The sequence below is a fragment of the Nicotiana sylvestris genome, chromosome 3, assembly GCF_000393655.2.
Source record: "Nicotiana sylvestris chromosome 3, ASM39365v2, whole genome shotgun sequence".
NCBI classification, from domain to species: domain Eukaryota; kingdom Viridiplantae; phylum Streptophyta; class Magnoliopsida; order Solanales; family Solanaceae; genus Nicotiana; species Nicotiana sylvestris.
In genome coordinates, this window is record NC_091059.1 from 199,989,838 (window position 1) to 200,010,407 (window position 20,570).

Here is a 20,570-nt window from a genome sequence, read left to right on the forward strand (position 1 = left end):
AACCTCACTCTTTCTTTCTCTCTTTGTTGGTGTGAAGAAATGAGAGTTGAAGCTCTCCTTTTATAGCCAAAGCTTCACCCTCTAAAGCCTACAATATTTGACAATTTACACACATTTTTCACAATTCAACAAAGTTGGCTACCAAACCAAAGAAATTCAACAAGGTTGGCTACCAACCAAACCAAGTCAACAAGGTTGGCTACCAAACCAAAGAAAACTCTTATTAGGCACATGTCTAATACTTCTTCAATGAGATGGACATCATCAATACTAATCCATACTTCAGAAGGCTATTCTATTCATGCACAAAAACTATTTACCTTTAAAATGGTAATAATAATTAAATTTGATTTTGTGGTTCTAAAAATACGTAATTTATTTTTATGCTAGTTGTTAAGCAATAGATGCTAAGTGTGAGACTAGAAATTAAGATATGAGCTAGAATGCAGTGTGTTTAAGCAAACCGAGAGGCTGAGAATCGGGGCCTCGAGTCAGGTTATATGGGCCTCGGGGTCGTTCTAGACACTAGATTGTGACAGGACGATGAAGGTCTAACAATTCTAAGAACTTTGATCTGAGCTCTTTATGATCAATAATGAGAAACAAATGAAGAACAATTAATGAAACACGATGAATGTAAGCAATAAATGTAAATAATATAATCAAGAGAGAATGTGTTAGAGAGCACAGAATGTTCTTGTATTGAATGTTGTAAATGATATTATCTTTACAAAATGACAAGGGTCCCCTTTATATATGAGGGGGAATACCAACATAGTATAGACGCATTTATTACAAAGATTTGAGGCTGGTACAGCCATTTAATGCCACGGTACGGGCTTGAACTAGCCTAATAGATTTGGTCAGCTTTAGTCGCGTGCCTTGGGAACTTCCCGTTAATCCATTATAGTCGTTGATTTGCACTGTCTCGAAGTTGATCATTGAGAACCCTCGGGGTCGAACCCTGAGCTGAACTTCGAGCCTTCTGGGGAAAGTTTTTACGAGGTGCTTCAACGACATGAAATCGGACCCTCTGATTTTTACCATATACAGATAGTCCCCGCATTTCTTAGACTAAAATGATAAGAAACGATTTTGACGCCGATCTCCTCGAGCCTCTTGTGATGACATCATGATTATGACATAAGTCTTTGTGATAACTGAGACGTCCCATCGGTACATATTTCCAGAATCATTCAATATAGTGTCGGTTCATTTTCTCAAAGCGATAATATCGCTGCCAATCCGTCTCCCCAAAAGCATTGATTGCGCCTGTCGATACCTTTCCCAAAGGCATTGATTGTGTTGTCGGTTACGTTGCCGCCTTTCTATAAATGGAATCTTTCTCTAACCAAATCTTCATTCAGTCATTCTTCAACAACCTTTAATTCCTTTATTCTCCTCATCCTCATCCAACTCTATTTCCCATGTTTAAAGCCCATGACTGTAAGGTCACACGGCAATGTTCTCGCCAGTTATGTCATGGCTCTTTCTCAGAGCTTTCCCTTATTGAGTGGGATCGCACTGGTTTATTGTTGTTGTTGTTGTAGGCCCGAAATAATGAGAGAGGGGCTTCAAACTATTCCCGTATTAGAGGATATGTGGACCATGAACTTCTGCTCATCTCTCTTAATTTTAACTTAGTGTGGCGCTTCACTCCTTTTGCTTTCCATGGAGTGAGGTCGTACCATCTACTAACTTTTGCATCCCATATTAGTGCAATGTCTCAAGAAGTTACTTCCCGATAGTAGTGCTAGCGAGACCCATACTTACCAAATTTTTCACCCAGCCACTTCTTCATCTTTTCCTGCTTCTTCATCGTTTTATGCTTCTTCTTCATCATTTTCTGCTTCTTCTAGATCCTTGAAAACGCCGTTTGGAAGATTGAAATGGGGCCCCCAAGGGAATGGTTCTCAAAGATATTGCTTCCGAGGATGCACCTCCGAGAGTGGATTAGACTTTAGCTATTGTTATTTTTTTTTTTTTGCTACTTTGCTTCTTTGTAAGGACCCTTTGGGGGCTTTTGTAATCATGTGTAAGGACCCTTTGGAGGCTTTGTAATCATTGCTTATTAATACAAAAATGTTTCTTCAATTTGTCTTTAATTTGTGCTGGATTTACCTTTGTCTGCGTTTGTAAAGAATATGAACATGTGACTTTATCGATTGGTCTGAATATCGGACCCAGCCGAAGGTATCCCCTTGGTTCTTCGATTGGTTAATATGATATTCCCTGAAACCCTTTGTCGTTCCTTGGACTAAGTCCGGATTGACTTGATATAAACTTAGGCCGCCGGAACCTCTGACTTCAAATTGAGTGAGAGCGAGTGTCACGCCCGAACTTCGGGTGGCGCGACCGACGCTCAATCGAGTGAACCCAATTGAGCAAGCCTTATCAACCGCTATCTACCCAACTTGATAGGAATAAGGAAGCTATGCTTACCTTTATTTAAACTGGAAAAGATAGTACATTCAACATCTTAGTTCATTTTATATCACAACATTTAAAACGTGGTTAAACTTCCAAGGTTCCATACAAGTTATAGTGTAGAAGAAAGCAAGAGTACAAGGTTACAACATGGTCCATTGACCTATCAAATACCCATACATAACCCACACAAACGTCTACGGAGCCTCTAAGAATACAAAAGACGTGATAACAATGCCGACAACAAGGCCCCGGCTATACCTCAAAAGTGAAAGTCTAAAATAAGAAGATGTACAATATAACCCCTTGAAGGAGAAAGAGCCTCACCAAGACTTTGAGAAGAAGGTACTCCGCTATGCGCGATCGGCACTATCCGCAATGGAGCCATCTACATTCAAAAAAAATGTAGTGCCCCCGGCAAAAGGGACGTTAGTGACATTGAATAGCGCTAGTATGTATAACTAAACACCATTTTACTAGAAAGAACTATCAAGCAAGTACAAGTAAATCACATGAGTAAATCAAATATGTAATTCATTCAATCCTTCATATAATTTCCAAAACTTAGTTTGGGGCATTTCTTTCATATCTTAATCACTATTCTCAATACCACCGCTATCTTGAGCGGAGTCCGATCACGACCCGACCGGCTAGGTTGCCTCATTGGAGGCATATATCTCAATCACTATTTCATTTTCCTTATCCGTAATTCAATATCAGCACATTACCACCATGTGTGCGGCATGGTATCCGATCACGACCCGATCGGCTAGGCCGCCTTATCTAGGCGTTGTTCCTTTCTCATTAGTCATCACATCTGAATCTTTATTTCATATATATATCATATCAATTCCTTGGCACTCAGGGCCACCATTATCACATCGTTTTCCATTTTCAGTATTCATCTTGCAGGTTGTGATCATGGGCATATACAAAAGTAATTCAAGTTGCAGTACAGGTAAGTGGGCACATAGCTAGCATGAATAATTCTCAGTTTCTATCTTGGCTTATAACCTAAGCATTTCAACACATAATTGTATTCTTCATACTTCTCTAATTATCAAAAATGGTACATTACTCACATTGAGGCACATCCTTCACGTATATGTGTAGTTAATTGCAAATCAATTAATGCGCAATAACAATCAATACATTAACAAATTCAAATCTTACCACACTTTCGTAAACGCCAACGGAGCTCAATTTCTAATAAAAAGGGGTTTTAGCCATACATACCTCAAAGAGCTTTTCCTTAAGTTACTACAATGTTCCGAAAATTCTAGCAATGTCCATCTACTTCGAGACATAACAAAATTGAACACAAATTAGGAAGATATTCATAATTCTAGCTCATTTGAGCATTTTATCAAACACCATATGAGCGTTAAATCTTTATGGTCCTTTTATAGAGGATTTCATCAGCCCACAACCCATATTTTTTCATTTCTAGCTCAACCATGTTCCTACACCTTTTAAAAACACATGCAAACAAGATAACAACTCCAATACCCACAAACTTTCTTGATAAATACCCGCCTTTAGCTAAAACTCGAAATTAAGGGTTAGGGTATAGAATCTTACCTCAAGGATGAAGACCTAGTGTAGTTTTCCTTGTTAATCCTTCAAGATTTGAGCAAGAGTTGTAGAAGAATTGATGAGGAACATGTTCCCACTCTAGGGCATTCTCTCTCTCTAAAAGTATCTGATTTTTGCTCAAGAAATGGTCCCTTCCATCTATTTGACGAAATGAGGTTGTTTTATAACAAAAACCCCGATTTTGTATAGACGCGCCACGTGGGGCTCCACATGGGGTGTCGCGATTGTGAAAAAAGTGCTCAGAAAACGTTTTTGGATGCTCTCTGTACCTCCCCACAGGCGCGCCGCATGGGGCACCGCATAGGGCGCCGCGGTAGTGAAAAATTATGCGTTGCTTTTGGTAATTTAGTCATAACTTCTGGTATGAGTGTCCGAATGACAAATGGTTTAAAGAGTTGGAAACTAGACTCAAAGACCTTTCATTTGATAGGTAGTGCATCGCACAAAACCTTATATACATAGAGATATACTTGTCCAAATTGAGGTCTTGTGCGTACTCATTTACAACATTAGTCTATTTGGTAATTTTCCAACTTGTCTTAGACTTAGGCTTCTTCTTAGACCCCAAATCAATTATTATAAGACTTATACACTTACTACCATATTCAAATGATATCCATAATATCATTAATCCTCATTTGCACGTAAGATAAAATAATTAGCCTACCTTGGCACCACGAAATCTTAAATTACTAAGCAAAATTTTCTAGGGCTTTACAGCGAGGCCTCAAATTTTAGCGTAAAACTTAGCCTTTTAGGCCCCGTTGATAATCCTCGAGGGAGAATTTGATCGATCGTCTGAGAATAAAGATAGCCTTTAGGTTTTCACAGACAGTCCCCGAATGAGATTTTGCTTGAACTCGGGCGGCCTTAAAAACTTGATTTGAACTTAGAGTGAAGATATTCCTGAAGGCAAAGATAGCCCTGAGGCTTTATCAATAACTCTCGAGTGAGAATTGGCTCGGGCTCAAGTAGCCCGAGGACCAAGGAATCACGTAAATGACCCATACTTGTAATAGCAGAGACCCTCGATATCGGGTACTATCTCCAGGCTTAGGTTTATATGGATAGCTCCTTAGAGCTCATAGTTATAACAATGGAGATCTTTGAGATGGGGCACCATCTCGGGGCTAGGTTGACCCCCTTTTGAGGCCTGTTTTGTAGTACCAAAGGTCTTCGAGTCGGGTACCATCTTGAGGCTGAATTGGTGTCGACAGCTCCTTAAAACTTATATTCACTTTGACAGAGCTCCTCGAGGTCAGGCACCACCTCTAGACTTAAATTGATATTGATGGCTCCTTAGAGCCTATAGTTATGGTAGCAGAAAACATCAAAATTGGGCACCATCTCGAGGCTGGGTCGATACGGGAACCTCTAACCCCTCAAACATTGTTCGACAGCTTCACTTGTATGGCACGACCATGAAGCACCCGAGATAGTCTCGTCTGTATACTTTTCCAAAAGTGATAATTGATTTGTTAGAATCAATTGGCCTTTAGATTAGGCAGACAGCCGCCACTTGCTCTATATATGAGTTTGTTTCCTCCCTTTTTGAAGATTCTGCTATTTTGAGTTGCTATCCCTTTTCATAGAGTTCTTCTTCCTTGCGTCAACCTTTCCGCCATTTTACTTCAAAGTTTTCCCCTGAGTTTTCATTTTCCTTCTCTTGTTTTATCATAGCCATGGCTGCTACGCCTAAATCCGTTCACCAAGAAGAGGAGGGTTCCACCTCTTCTTCCCCCTCAATCGGTGGTACACCGCTGGCGTCCGGCGAGCCAATTTCAAGACGTTTTGTCTCGAGGAGGGACCTTTCATTAGAGAGGCCTCCTAATATTGAGGGCCTTTGGGATTATGCATCAAGGTTTACTTCATCAATAGGAGAGGAACACCTCGAAGCCGTGAGGAGAGGCTGCGGATGGGGAGAAAAGGTGGTACTGCAGGTACCCTCCCGGAAGAGAACATTACGGCTCATACGGAGGGGTTTTTACACGTACCCATTCACGTTGGGTCCTCTCGATAGAGTCGTGCTTGACTTCTGTCAAAGATATTGGGATACCCTAGCACAGTTCACCCGTCGTTCTGGAGGACAGTGCTGATGATGAGGTTCTTTATGGAAGAAGTCGGGCTCGAGTTCACCCTTAGCCATCTCATCAGATTGTACCGACCCTTTCATTGCCTAGGCCTGATAGCTTTATGATGCCAATCCACCAGGCCCTTCGTTATTGATGTTGAAGAAGACGGGGACTGAGGATGAATGAATCGATTTATCCGAGTAAGGACTATCGATGTTATCCCCGTGGAGTTCCTGCTGTTTCCTAAGAAATGGAATGTCACACGTAAGTGGTACACTTGTGTTTTTATCGATTTTGCTCATGGTGGAGACAAATTTGGTAAAGACGCTTTATTTTTCTTTTTGCAGCAACCCCGTGGATGCCATACGAGGTCCTTGACCTAACAAATTGGGCTTGGAAGCTGGCAACCCGCTCGACCTATGACGAGCGTAAGTGGTAAGATCTATCCAAGGGTAGATGGGAGGCAAAACACCATGGTACGTATTGTGTGGTTTGCTTTCTTTGGAGGGTACTCTGTGTGTACTAACTCCGTCATCGCATGTATTGGAGAATTTCTTGAGGTGAGATCATTCTCCCTCGGAGGCGATGAGGGGTCGTCGGCTTCAGGATTGCGGAATAATAACAAACGGAAGGAACCCTCGCATGGCAAAGGTGCTCATAGCGAGACAAGTCCTGCCCGGAGGCCCAAAGAAGATGTCTCGACTGAGCCTGCAACACTTGAGGCTTCCGGCCTTGGAAAAATGGTTCCTCCTTTGCCATCGTCTTCTTTTCCCGTCGAAGGTACTTCGAGGGACAAGGATTCTTTGCCGCCGTCTTCTCTTCCCGTCGAAGGTACTTTGAGGGGTGTTCGAGGACATGGTTCGCTTGATTCAAGCAAGTATCAAACGATCACATTTAACGGTTCTGCCGAGGCCATTAAAACTAGGCCGGTAGGTGTGCATTCGACCTTTGAGGAGGCTCAACGGCTCTGTTCCGTGGTGAATTTTGGCCGATCGTATAAGTTTTTCAGTTTTGCACTCCCACTTTCTTATTGAGCTCCTTTTTCATAGGCCTTTGACAAGCTCAAGTCTGAGCTGCTCCGCCATGAAGCCAGGCTGAGGAAAGCCTAGGATGGGGAGAAATCCCTCAGGTTTCTTTGTGATAAGAGGGGAGATGAGTTGGTATACCTGCGGTACGAGGCAAGTCGGAGCCTGAACTACGAAAGCCACCTTGAGAAACAGGTAACCTTTGCTTCGAGGGAATGCATGATTTTTCTTCTATCCTTGGAGACTAATGTTTTGATATTTCAGTTACAGAGCAAGACAGAGGATTTGGAACGCCTTTGGGGCGAGGTTGGCCAGGCCAAGTATGAGTGCAATGGGCTAAGGGCTCAGATAGATACCCATGTTGCGGCCAAGAAGAATGTTTTGGCCAAGGTTTCTTCCCTCAAAGTGCAGCTCCAGAACGCCCGGGAGAACAGCTCGGTTCAGACAAGCAGGATTGCGAGGCTCGAGTCCGAGCTTTTGGAGATGAAGGCTGAGGTTGTGGATGCTCGAGCAGAGGCTGAAGAGATTCGGGCTAAGGCCGACAAGAAAGTGGCCATCTATTTAAAAGACGCTACTGATGCTCGAGTTGAGTTGAGAGGTGCTTTCGATCGAGAAAGGAGAAGCAATGAATATGCCCGGTGCAAATCTCGGAGGGAAACCCTCGAAGAGATTCATGCTAGGGGATTCGATCTCTCGGAAGAGATAGCGCAGGCCAAGGCGGATGAATACGACACCAAGTTCTTTTTGTTCAAAGTCGAAGATAATGAGGAAGAGGCCGATGCGCCTCAGTCCCTGAGAGGGACGTAGATTAGGTTTTTCTATTTGATTCTTTGTATAGGGCTCTTCGAGAGCATTTGCAAATGTAGTCTTGTATTGTTTCATATGTGCATATATAAAGGAACCTTTCGGTTTTCTCCTTCCACGAATTTCTATTTGCTTGTGTGTGCCTTCCTTTGTCTTGAGTTTTGACGTTTTGTCAATGATTATCTAGACGAATCGACCTTTGAGTAAAAACCCTTAGGTTTGTAATTCGGCCCTAGGCTTGTTAGGCTGGCTCGTAGGCTCTTACGTATCTACCCTTAGGCATTTTTAGTTTATTGTTTCGGGCTCAATCTCCGAGTCGAATTTCGACACGAGCTCATTGACCCTTAAGTTTTGAATTTTAAGATGGCTCTTACGCGTAGGATCGGTACGACCTCTTAATATAGGCTGGCGACAGTGGCTCTTACGCGTTGGGTCTGTACGACCTTTAATGTGGGCTAGTGATAGTAGCTCTTACGCGTTGGGTCGGTACGACCTCTAAAGTAGGCTTTATTTTTCCCTTGCTAAAGACTTTTTGGAGTTTTGTGTTCGCCCGGCTCTTCAACGGCTCGATAAGAACCTCAATTGTAAGTCGTTATGTAGCGATGAATGAGCACCTCGGGAGGTTTCGCTCGATGGCTGAAATTGTTTCGAAGCCTGTTGTTTGGAGTTGATATGATCGAAGTTCTTTTGCTTATGCCGAGGGTAGCCTGATTAATCGGTTCTTTTCGAAGTATTTCGAAGTAATTTGAGGCCTGTAATTTTGTAGCGACGGTCGGGCGTCCCCGAGTCGCGTGAGTTTGGCTGGTACAGCCTTGTGACCGTAGTCATTGTATTTGGCCGGAGCCTTTTGCTCCCCGAGTGAAGTAGTTTCGACGTCTACATCGAGGGTATGACTTTTTAGGGGTCTTATAAGTTTGAATGTATAGCCTTAACTTTAAGATCGGGATTTATGCCTTTTGTAAGGTCTTACAAATTTGGTCACTTGGTACAAGTGTAACTCATGTCTTGCTTGAGGTCTTACAGTTTTGGTTACTTGGTACAAGTATAACTCATGTCTTGCTTGAGGTCTTACAGTTTTGGTGTTGCCTTATAGAGGTCTTATATTGTTGATAATGCCTCGTGAGGGTCTTATATTTTCTAGTGTTGCCGCATGGAGGGCTTTCGGGCTCGAGGTTGTCTGCTTGGGGTCTTACAGCGTTGAGTTTCTGATTGCTCGATGGGATGACAGTTGACGACAGTCCCCGAGACGTCGAATGTTTTTTGGGCTCTGGAGCCATTCTTCGTAAACTTGGTGTTGCCTCATTGAGGGCTTATGAGTTCGAAGTTTCAGACCCAGAGGTCATGTGGCCTCAAGTTTTTGGCGTCAGTCCCTGAGTGTTCAGGAAATTTCTGGCTTTGAGGCCTGTCTCTTGTAAAAGTAGCATACCTCTTTGAAGCGTAAAGTGTTTTGATGGAGGAGAAAATATGAAAATATTCTCTGATTACTTGGCACAAGTATGCATGTTTTTGCTGTCAAGGCCTCAATTATTTTATATGGACACGGTTCATTCGACCGTTTTGCCCGATACATCATTTTCCTATTGAGACCCTTTTTGGCTCATCTTGACTTCTTCGAGAAGGTGATCTTCCGGGATAATATCACTTGAAGAGAAGCCTTGAACACTTGTGAAATTCTCCTTAGATAGCATATAGATGTTGCCTCGTTAAAAACCTTGTCTGTAAAACCCTTCTTGGGATAAAACCCGATCGAAGGAAAAAAATGCAACGTATGCTTTGAAACCTCAAGGTCTTCGAGCTAGACAGTGCTTTGACTGTTCTGATCGGACATTTGCACAAAGGTTAGTGTAAGATGTAAATAAAAAGGGAGACGGTTATACCTTAGTGGTGATGGTGCTTTGAGCCTCGATATGCTTCAAACATTTGCTTCAGGGACACGGCACAGTCCTTCGCTTGTTTTATTCGGGTGTAGCCGAGAATATGTTTCGTGATTGCTACTTCATTGTTTGCTTATCCTTTGGCTCTTTCGATGTTGGAGGCATTAATGTCGATGCCACATCGTGCACCGCGAACATTTCCTCGCTGCATGTTGTTCCCCATACACGGTTTTTATTCCATCATTCATTAGGAACTTCACCTTTTGATGAAGGGTTGATGGTACTTCTCTCATGCAGTGTATACATGGCCTTCCAAGCAAGCCGTTATACCTCATGTCTCCTTCGATGACATGATTTGGCATTTTGGGTCGTGCCGGCCACATTGACCGAGAGGGTGATTTCCACTTTCGTTATTTCGCTCGCCATGTTGAATCCATTGAGGACTCGAGAGACGGATACGATTTGGTCAAGCAGTCCGAACTGCTCCACCACCCTCGACCTAATAATGTTGGTCGAGCTACCTGGATCCACAAGTACACGTTTAATTTGAAATGTATTCACGAGAAAAGAAATTACCAGTGCGTCGTTATGAGGCTGAGACAGGGTCTTGATGTCCTCATCGCTGAATGTGAGAGCATCCTCGGGTAAGTAGCCTCGAGTTTGCTTTTCCCTGGTGATGGATATTTTTGTTCTTTTGATGGTGGGCTACTGTGGGGTGTCGACTCCTCCAACAATCATGTGGATGACATGTTGCGGCTCTTCTGTTTCATTTTTCCTATTCTCCTCTCTTTCCCGAAATTGATTTTTGGCTCGGTCGCTGAGGAACTCTCGGAGGTTCCCTTTGCTAAGTAGTCGAGCTACTTCTTCTCGGAGCTATCTGCAATCTTCGGTTCTATGACCGTGTATACCATGGAATTCGCACATCAGGTTAGGGTTACTCTGTGATAGATCCGACTGTAGGGGCCTTGGCCATTTTGTGTCTCTGATTTTACCTATGGCCGACACGATATCCGAAACATCGACATTGAAGTTGTATTCAGACAACCGGGGTGCCTCGGTCAGCGTTGTGTACCTGTCAAATCTGTCTTTGTTTATGAGTCCCCGAGAATTCTGACATCGGTCTATCCTTCGGTCGCTCTGGGGTATGTTACGCCTTGGGGCGTTTCTTCGATCTTCAGTGTACTGTTGGTACCTTTCCTTTTTTGGTTTTGGCTCCTTTGCCAGAAGTCTGCATGGATATACCAAGCCCGTGGGGGCTCCTAATTGGTCGTCCTCGACCTTGATCTTTGATTGATATCGGTTGTGAACATCCGACCAAGTCACGGCAAGGGTATTCAACCCAAATTCTGCTTCAGCTACTTCGACGCCCCCGAGCTTTGTTCATTCAAGCCTTGGGTGAAGGCATGTACTTCCCAGTCATCAGAGACTGGTGGTAACTCCATTCACTCCATTTGAAAGCGAAATACGAACTCTCGCAACATCTCGTTTTCCCTTTGTTTGATTTTGAAGATGTCGGATTTCCTTGTAGCCCCCTTGATGGCATCGGCATGTGCCTTTATGAAAGAATCTGCCAGCATGGCAAATGAGTCTATTGAATTCGGAGCTAGGTTGTGATACCACATCATGGCCCTTTTTGAAAGTGTTTCTCCGAACTTCTTTAACAGAACGGATTCGGTCTCGTCGTCCTTCAGGTCATCTCCCTTTACGGCACAAGTGTAAGCCGTAACGTGCTCGTTGGGGTCCGAGGTCCCGTTGTACTTTGGAAGATAGGGCATTTTGAATTTCTTCGGGATGGGCTTCAGAGCCGCATTTGACGGGAATGGCTTTTGTACGAATTTCTTTGAGTTAACACCCTTCAGGATCAGGGGCGCAACCGGGATCTCGTCGACCCTCGAGTTGTAGGTCTCCATCTTTTTGTCGTTAGCTTCTATCATTTTTCGCCCGATTCAATCCTCTTAGTGAGGTCCTCGAGCATCTTCATAATAGAGGGGTCGGCTGCTGACCCGTTGTTACTCGATCTTTCCGGTACTTGTTCGGCTCGAGGAGCCGTTTCCGATGTTGTTGTTCATGGAGTTTTTTGGTGGCTTTGCAGTTGAGCAATCGCCAGTTGTTGTGCCTGTAACATCTCAAAAATAACGTGAAGGATAACCTCTTGTTCCCCCTGTGCTGGGATTTCCTGAGCTTCTTGTTGGTTTTCTTGGCGTGTGCTCATGTTGGTGTTGGAGCTGATGTCGACGTGTTGAGCATTGCGCGAGACCACGTCTACGGGAATTAGCTCTGAAGCATCTTCAGGGTTTCGTGGTGGTACTCCAACACCTGAAACAACTACATTATTATCTCCATGGTCCTCAAGGCCGTTGTTTTCATGTGCGTTTACTGAGTTAAACATTTTGACCTGAAATCAAAGATTCTTCGACAAGAAAAAACATGAAAGATAACTTGCATTATGTAGTAAACCAGCAAGAAAACAACCACTATTATTTTTAGCCCCACGGTGGGCGCTAAACTGTTTACCTTGAAAATAGTAATAACAATTATATTTGATGTTGTGGTTCTAAAAATACGTGATTTATTTTTATGCTAGTTGTTAGGCAATAGATGCTAAGTGTGAGACTAGAAATTAAGATAAGAGCTAGAATGCAGTGTGGCAAACCGAGAGGCTAAGAATCGGGGCCTCGAGCCAGGTTATACGAGCCTCGGGTCGAGCTAGACGATGGACTGTGACAGGCCGATGAAGGTCTAACAGTTCTAAGAACTTTGATTTGAGCTCTTTATGATTAATAATGAGCAATAAATGAAGAACAATTAATGAAACACGATGAATGTAAATAATAAATGTAAATAATATAATCAAGAGAGAATGTGTTAGAGAGCAGAGAATATTATTGTATTGAATGTTGTAAATGATATTATCTTTACAAAATGACAAGGGTCTCCTTTATATATGAATGAGAATCTCAACATAATACAGACACATTTATTACAAGGATTTGAGGCTGGTACAGCCATTTAATGTCACGGTACAAGCTTGAACTAGCCTAATAGATTTGGTCAGCTTTAGTCACGTGCCTTGGGAACTTCCCGTTAATCCATTATAACCGCTGATTTGCACTACCTCAAAATCGATCATTGAGAACCCTCGAGGTCGAATTCCGAGCAGAACTTCAAGCCTTATGGGGGCGGTTTTTACGAGGTGCTTCAACGATCATGAAAGCGGACCCTCTGATTTTTACCGTATACAAAAACCTATGTAAATTACTAGATATGCGTCCACTTGTTTTAAGATTCCCACGCTTCTTAACAAGGATAACCACCATAATGGGACGGTCTAAAAAAAACTAAGAAGATATAAAAATCACAAATAGCGTATGCATATAGATTCTGATCTCTTCGAACTGCAGCCATAGTGCCAAGAACCAGCTCAAGTGGTACATAATCTGGAACTCGCCAAACTTTTGCCTCGTGTACCTTTCGACACCACCCAGTCGAAGCATGCCCCCCTCATTCCATAACCCCAAGCCCCAACCCCCTGTCCCTCCCTTGCGCAAGAATAAATTTGATATCGAATTTGGGCAAATTAGTTTCCTCCCTACTGCAGAATGCCATGGTATTTCAGAGCTATGCAATTCTATATCGGACTGACAGAAACATCCCAGCCAGCGACCCATCCTCGTACAAAGGGGTGGCTTTGGGGGGGCATTGGAGCAGGAGCAATACAGAGCCTAATTATCAGCCCTGTGGAATTGGTGAAAATCAGAATTCAATTGCAAAGCAAAACCCATCAGCAGAACAAGCAAACAACTAGTCTCAAGAGTCCAAAAGATGCCACAAGAAGAAGAATCAAACAGGAAGGTTGGAGGGGAATCTACCGGGGATTAACCATTACTGTCCTAAGAGATTCACATTCTCATGGTTTGTATTTCTGGATATACGAGTATACAAAGGAGCAACTTCAACCTTGCTGTCGCAAGAACGGCCAAGAGAGCTTTCAAACAACGCTCATAGCAGGAGCTGTTAGCTGGATAAGCTGCTATCGCCTAGATGTTGTTAAGACCAGACTCCAAGCTCAATCACATGCAAAATACAGTGGTATTGTTGATTGCTTCAGGCGAAGTGATAAAGAAGAGGGACACGCTGTGCTCTGGCGAGGTTTGGGAACGACTGTTGGCAGAGCATTCCTACTGTATGGGGCTATATTCACTGCCTATGAAACTGCTCTGAGGTACCTTTTCAACAAGGGTGACAATTATCATGCAAACGCTCAATCTGTAAAGGCATTATGAAACAGGAGTAAAGAACTGCTCCGTAAAGTGCATCAACTCCTTTGGTTGGCATAACTTAGAGCTCTGAAACACTGATCATTCACTATAACAGCAGTTATTTAGCCAATGCCTCCATATGAAAGAATTGATTGGATTGGACTCGATCATATGTTGTTTCAAAATTCAGCTATAAACATGTAAACAACAACTAAAACCAAATTAATCAACGTGCCTCCACAATGTGGTAGTCAGTCATTTCATTTCAAGTCAACTATTATCAATGTTGCCATTTTCATTTTGGTATCACAAGCATGTAAACAAGCACAAGACACGCTATGCTTAACTCATCATCATGTTATTGCAAAAGTAAACCAAGAAAGATAATACTGCTCACAAATACAGAACTGAAAAATACATAATACTATGATAAAACAACAGACAAATAAGACAAGCTAACCTATAGTCTCATCAATAAGTCTCTTCTGCACTAACAAATCGCTCAACTCTATTCTCGTTCAAATTCAAACCACCCATTGCTTCCTCCAAACCACTGCTAGCCGCAGCCAAAATATGTGGATCATTATAGTTCCTAACAGCCTGCACAATTGCCCTTACTTTCTTATAAGGATCCGAGCAGTTAAATATATCGGGTCCCAAAAACACGCCATCACAACCCAGCTGCATCATGAGCGCTGCATCTGCTGGGGTCACAATACCACCAGCTGCAAAATGTACCACCGGAAGTCTACCCATCTGCTTCGTTTGCGCGACGATATCATAAGGCGCGGAGATCTTTTTCGAAAAAGTGAAAACTTCATCTTCGTCCATGTTTGATAGAACTCTAATATCTCCCATCACTTTCCTCACATTGCGAACTGTCTCCACAATATTACCTGTACCTAATAGATCCCCTTGGGTCCTAATCATCGCAGCACCTTCGCGGACTCTTCTTAACGCTTCTCCGAGATCGCAACATCCACAGACGAATGGGGCACGGAAATTGTGTTTGTTGATGAAATGATCTTCGTCAGCTAGGGCTAAAACCTCGCTCTCGTCTACATAGTCTGCTCCAATAGCTTCAAGGATCTGGGCTTCGACAAAATGCCCGACCCGGGCTTTTGCCATTACGGGAATTGAGACAGCCTGTTTGATCTCTTTAATTAGAGATGGGTCGGCCATGCGCGAGATTCCGGGTCCTTTAGGTTCTGATACTACGAGGCAGCAGGCGCCGGCGGATTCGGCGATCTTCGCTTGGTCGACGGTGGTGACCTCAGCAATGGCTCCTCCACGGAGCATTTGGGCCAGCCCGACTTTGATTGAGAATGGATTCTTCTTGGTGTCGGTAATGGCGCTGCCACTGTACACTGTAACGGCACCGTCTTCTTCCATTTGCAAGGTGTTTGTGAAAATGCCTGAACGAAAACTGGGTGATAATTTCTCAGAACAACAAAGCTTCGAGCGCCGAGATTTGAATCTGTTTGTGGAGAAATTATGGCGGAGAAAGATATAAAAGGGAGAAGAGAAGTAAAGACGGGAATGGGGCGGTGCGATTTAGTTTGTTCCAGAAACTTCGAGGAGGTCTCTGAGCGTGTTTTGGTGGAAAATGTAGAAACTTCCGATGGTTTCGATTCCAGGGGATCAAATCTAGGCTGCTTTATTTATTTTGGTACTAGTGTAACGGTAAATATGATAAATACTAATATATACAGTATATTTTTAATAAAAAACTCAATCTTTACCGAGCAAAAACTATTTAAGGAAACTATCATCTTTTTGGATTCTTTTAAATATTTACTTAAAATTCTTTGTCAAAAATAACACGTCAAATTGTAATCCAAGTTAAATGAAAGTTGAAATAGCCCGACTCATTTAAATCAGTATATGTAAACATGAAGAATAAAAACAAAAAAAAATAATAAAAAAGAGAAAAGAATAGTAAAAATTTGGGGAGATAAACATAAGATACATCCGGTTCTTCTTCTTCTTGTAAGGTTTTTTATTTTAGAATTTTGTTCGGAAGCAAGGTAATAGACTCTTTAAGTTCTCTCAAATAAAAATAAAAGAATAAACTAAAAAGGAAAGGAAACCAAAACAAAAGAAATAGAAAAAGAAAAAAAATCAATTAAGTGTATCATGTTATTGGTAGGACTAAATTTCCGAGTTTCTAATAATTTCTTTATATATCTCTATATTATTTTCTTCTGCTATTCCAATTCCAGCAACCCAAATCAATAACTTTGTCTCTATGATCACAAAATTTATATTCTACTGTTATGACTTTTTCATCTAAAATCACGAATTAATCGTGCTATCTCATAGGGTAAATCGCTGAAAACGAATCCATGAAATACTCATGATTGAACTTCATTATAGGAAAAAAGAGAATGAAAATTTATTTTTGGTCTAGTTTCTTGAGAATCCACATGGAAAGAGTTATTTGCCTTGCTTACAGAGATTGCGACATGGAATGATTATATACAAAGAAACCGATTAAACCTGAAAAGGGACAAAAACAACATAGCATAATTAACAAATTCGATGTTTTCGAAGATAAAGAGAAAACACAAATGAAGAGGAGATTAGGATACCTAGATCTGTGAGTTCATCTGGAATTTCTTGTTTTACAGTCAAGCCGATGGGATATCTTTTCGTTTCATGACGACACCAATATTAGAAGTTAGTAACAACTATTTTAACTAAGATCAAAGTAATCATGTTTTTTCCCTCTTCAAATTATTAAAGATACCAAAAATAGAGTTAAATATAGCAATGTCCCATGTGATGAAATGACAACACATAATGATTATTTTAGAGTATCGAAACATACCCATGTAGAGTGCCTTAACTATTCTTGGGCTAGCTAGCCACTTCAGAACCACTTTCAAATACAGTGCTTACTTTAATGATTAAAAATAGCATGAAATTCTTTAGAAGGTTGGATCATTTTTCATTTTCCACAACTCTATCATCACTTCCCTTATATAGTCATAGATTCTTCCTTCACTAAGAAAACTATAATAGAATGCTGGAATGGAGATAACCCTCTGATCAAGCCATCCAGTTTACCTAGAGAGACAAATTTATGGCAAGAATAATAGCCTTTGAAGAATTGAATCTTTTCAGAGGTATATTATTTGCATTACGTAAAAATGGATTTACAAGTAAGGAAACACAAAGGAAATTTTAGGAGTCTGGGATATGAAAAGCATAATTCTTGTCTTCCATAAACATCAAATTAAATAACCTCAAGACTTGTAAGAAAATTCTGCATTAATGTGTAATAAATAGTGAAATAATGTGTGGTAACTTTACCGATACCTAGGTTGGTGTCTTTTGAAATTGCAACCGTTTTTTTTATTTTAGTAGTGCAATAGTTTCACTCTTTCGGATTTCGGAAGCATGACTTTTCAGAAACACAAATAGCAATCTTAAAGAGCAAAATACATTTGTAGCCACTCGCTGCAAACTTATATCATCTGGTAGCCACAAAATTTCAAATACATCTAGTAGCCTAAAAGATATTAGAATGGTTAGCCCAAATTCCACCAACCACACCGCATATATTTTTTTCTTTTCCACTATCTATCAGACATCCACACAAAAAAGCTCCACCATTGCCCTGCCATTATTGCACCGATGTCGCTACCGCCATGGCACCGCTACCACCTCCATGCACTGCTGCCACCACACCATCTACCCATATCCCAAAAATAATAGATCATCAAAAAGCAGCCTCACGCACCCCTAGATCAGCCTCATCCATCCCAATTCCACTATCAAACCTAAAGAATTAAGAACTAAAAGAGAGGGGAAAAAAGATTGAAAAGAAAAAAACACATAAGGCAATATAAACAGACACATTGAATAGAAAGAAATAAGATCTAAAGAGAAAAAAAAAAGAAAGATTGAGAGTATTTATGAGAGAAAAATTATACATTTTATATAAGGAAAATATATTAATTATTTACTTTATATACAATTGTAAATTCTATGTGCACTGCATATATACATTATATACTATTATATACAAAATTATATGAATATTGAATTTGTATAAAAAGTGTATATGTATTATATAAGTGTAGATACACCTTTCATATAAATGTGCATACATAATATATACACATTATATACAATATTCATAACACTCAATGTACCCACTGTAATCTTACACGCCCAGTTTTTATAATACGTGTATAATGAATATATATATACTATTCTATACTTTATATAGAAAATATATACAAAATTATTTTAACATTGAATTAAATTAAAAAAATGTATATGTATTATATCAGTGTAGATACATCTTTTATATAAATGTTCATAATAATATATACACATTATATACAATATTCTCTACACTCAATTTAGCCAATGTAATCTTTTACGCCCAGTTTTGTATAATACGTGTATAATAAATGTATCACTAGTGTAAAATGTATACACATTGATTATACACCATATTATACCATTATTATACACTGATTACACAATGTATAAATAAAGGAGCACTGATGGTAATGGAGGACAGTGAACTTGGCCGGAATTTATTTTTTCTCCCGTCGTGGCTATTTTATTTTCTCCATTTTTCATCTTCTTGCAAAATCATCCAAAAAAAATCATGTAATATTATATCTGAAAGTGGACAGAAAGCGAAGAAAGCGGCAACCACCGCTAGACTTTTGCGGGAACTTACTCAAGAAGGTAGATATTTTTGCATCTAAATAAAGGAGGAGGAGATCTCAAAGAAAAAAAAAGATAAGTTTGAAAAAGATGTATGTTAGTGTTGCTATGGAAGAAGAAAAGAAAAAAGAAAAAAAAAAGGAGAGAGTGAAGAAGGGAAAATATAAAAATAGAGGGAAAGAAAGATGGAAGTCACTGGTATATTGAAGAAGGGAGAAGATGAGAAGAGAAAGAGAGGGGGGAGGGGGAGTAGGCGACTGAAAAATGCATTGGGAAGGGGAGAAGTGCATTGGAAATAGTGGCTATAATTTATCAATAGATTAGGCCTAAAGGCTATTTCGGGTCCATGAGAGAAAATATGGGCTAATTAAATTTTCAAGGGCTATAGAGGGTCAGTTTCTCAATCTTAAATGAATGTTTTTAATTCAATCATAATAAAACCAATAAATGGAAAAAATAGGGAAAAGGCTGGAAAAAATAGGAAAAAAGATAAATGGCAATGCTCATCTATGAACTGTGCCACCTCAGCTTTTTCATTCCCTATTTTTTTTTATATATATATATATATATATATATATATATTTGCCTCGAGGATTTAAAGGATGTAAATAATATGTCGCTGGAGCAGAAAAAAGTGACATAAAAAAGGGCAGAAGAAAATAACAAAGTAACTACATATAATAAGTAGATTAGATCAATGTATGAGCTATCGTCATAAGGTAGGGGTAGAGTCTGCGTATATACTATCCTCCCCAAACTCCACAATAATACTGGATATGTTGTTGTCGTATCTTATGAGCTAGAATTAAAAGAGTGTCAAGATTCCTAGTTATAATTATGATTGCCGACAATTAAATCCGAGCACCAGTAACTTATCAATTTGAAAAATAGTGTTTTAAATAGTAATATTTTATAAGAGGCATGATTTTTTTAATCAAAATGGCTCGCAAATTTTGATGTTAACAATTGTGCAATTTTATACTGTAATTTTTATCAATACATTAATTGTTTGTTTTCTTTGATTTTAGATTTGTTTATTACATAGTTTTCCGCTGAGAATTTCATCATAATGGTCCTCATGTCAATATAATCGGTTTGGATTTTGTGCCGTCCAAAATTTAAAGAATATTTATAAAAGATCAGAGTTCTAAAATTGACATTTATATCATATAATAATAGTACAATGATATGTATTTCAGAGATATAATCGCATCACATCATCTGGCCTTCAATGGCCCTTAGCTTCAACTCTGTAGGTTGCGTCATTGCAGACGGGGTGTCAATGTTCGGTTCGACCGGTTATTTTATAAAATTTGTATCATATCAATTTTTCGATTATTCTATTATGTATAATCAAAATTAGACTTTTCGAAATCGTCTCAATCATATCGATTTCGCTTTGGTATCGGTACGGTTCGGTTAATATTCGGTATTTTTTAAAATATCATGTAAAATTCACTAGTAAAAGCAGAATGCAATAACATACATTCTTTTATAGGACTTAGTAAGACTCTCTAGATATTTTTACTGTTTAAAGGGAAATGAATTAAAAAAAATTAAAGATGGCTAGAGTATAGATCCATCAACTAATCTACAACAACGTAAAAGAAACCAAGCAAAGACAAAGAAAATATAAATCACACGATTGGAAAGATATCAACCAAACTAGGACTCAAGAATAAATTTTATAGAAGATTAAATATTCAAAAAGATAATCTAAATTATATGAAAGGAAACATATTCAATACATTATAGTTTGCTACTCATAATCGCTAGAATACTTTGTGTCTTATTAATAAAAATACTTGAAATAACTTAATTTAA

At 40.1% G+C, this 20,570-nt stretch overlaps 1 protein-coding gene, 1 long non-coding RNA gene and 1 pseudogene across 2 annotated transcripts; 1 reads left to right on the top strand and 2 right to left on the bottom strand.

Moving 5' to 3' along the window:
- The first annotated feature begins 13,234 nt into the window (after positions 1-13,234).
- On the top strand, positions 13,235-14,118 carry LOC104242735 (mitochondrial arginine transporter BAC2-like; annotated as a pseudogene).
- A 278-nt stretch (positions 14,119-14,396) lies between these two features.
- LOC104242733 (pyridoxal 5'-phosphate synthase-like subunit PDX1.2) lies at positions 14,397-15,731 on the bottom strand. Its single transcript, XM_009797815.2, has one exon. It carries the CDS (start codon positions 15,447-15,449, stop codon positions 14,529-14,531), a length of 921 nt encoding a protein of 306 aa, XP_009796117.1. The 5' UTR covers positions 15,450-15,731; the 3' UTR covers positions 14,397-14,528.
- Positions 15,732-16,470: 739 nt separating this feature from the next.
- Positions 16,471-16,978, bottom strand: LOC104242732 (uncharacterized). The gene is made up of 3 exons (XR_715064.2): positions 16,888-16,978; positions 16,649-16,704; positions 16,471-16,556 (listed from the first exon to the last, which is right to left on the bottom strand). It is a non-coding gene; the product is annotated as an uncharacterized lncRNA (long non-coding RNA).
- Positions 16,979-20,570: the final 3,592 nt, after the last annotated feature.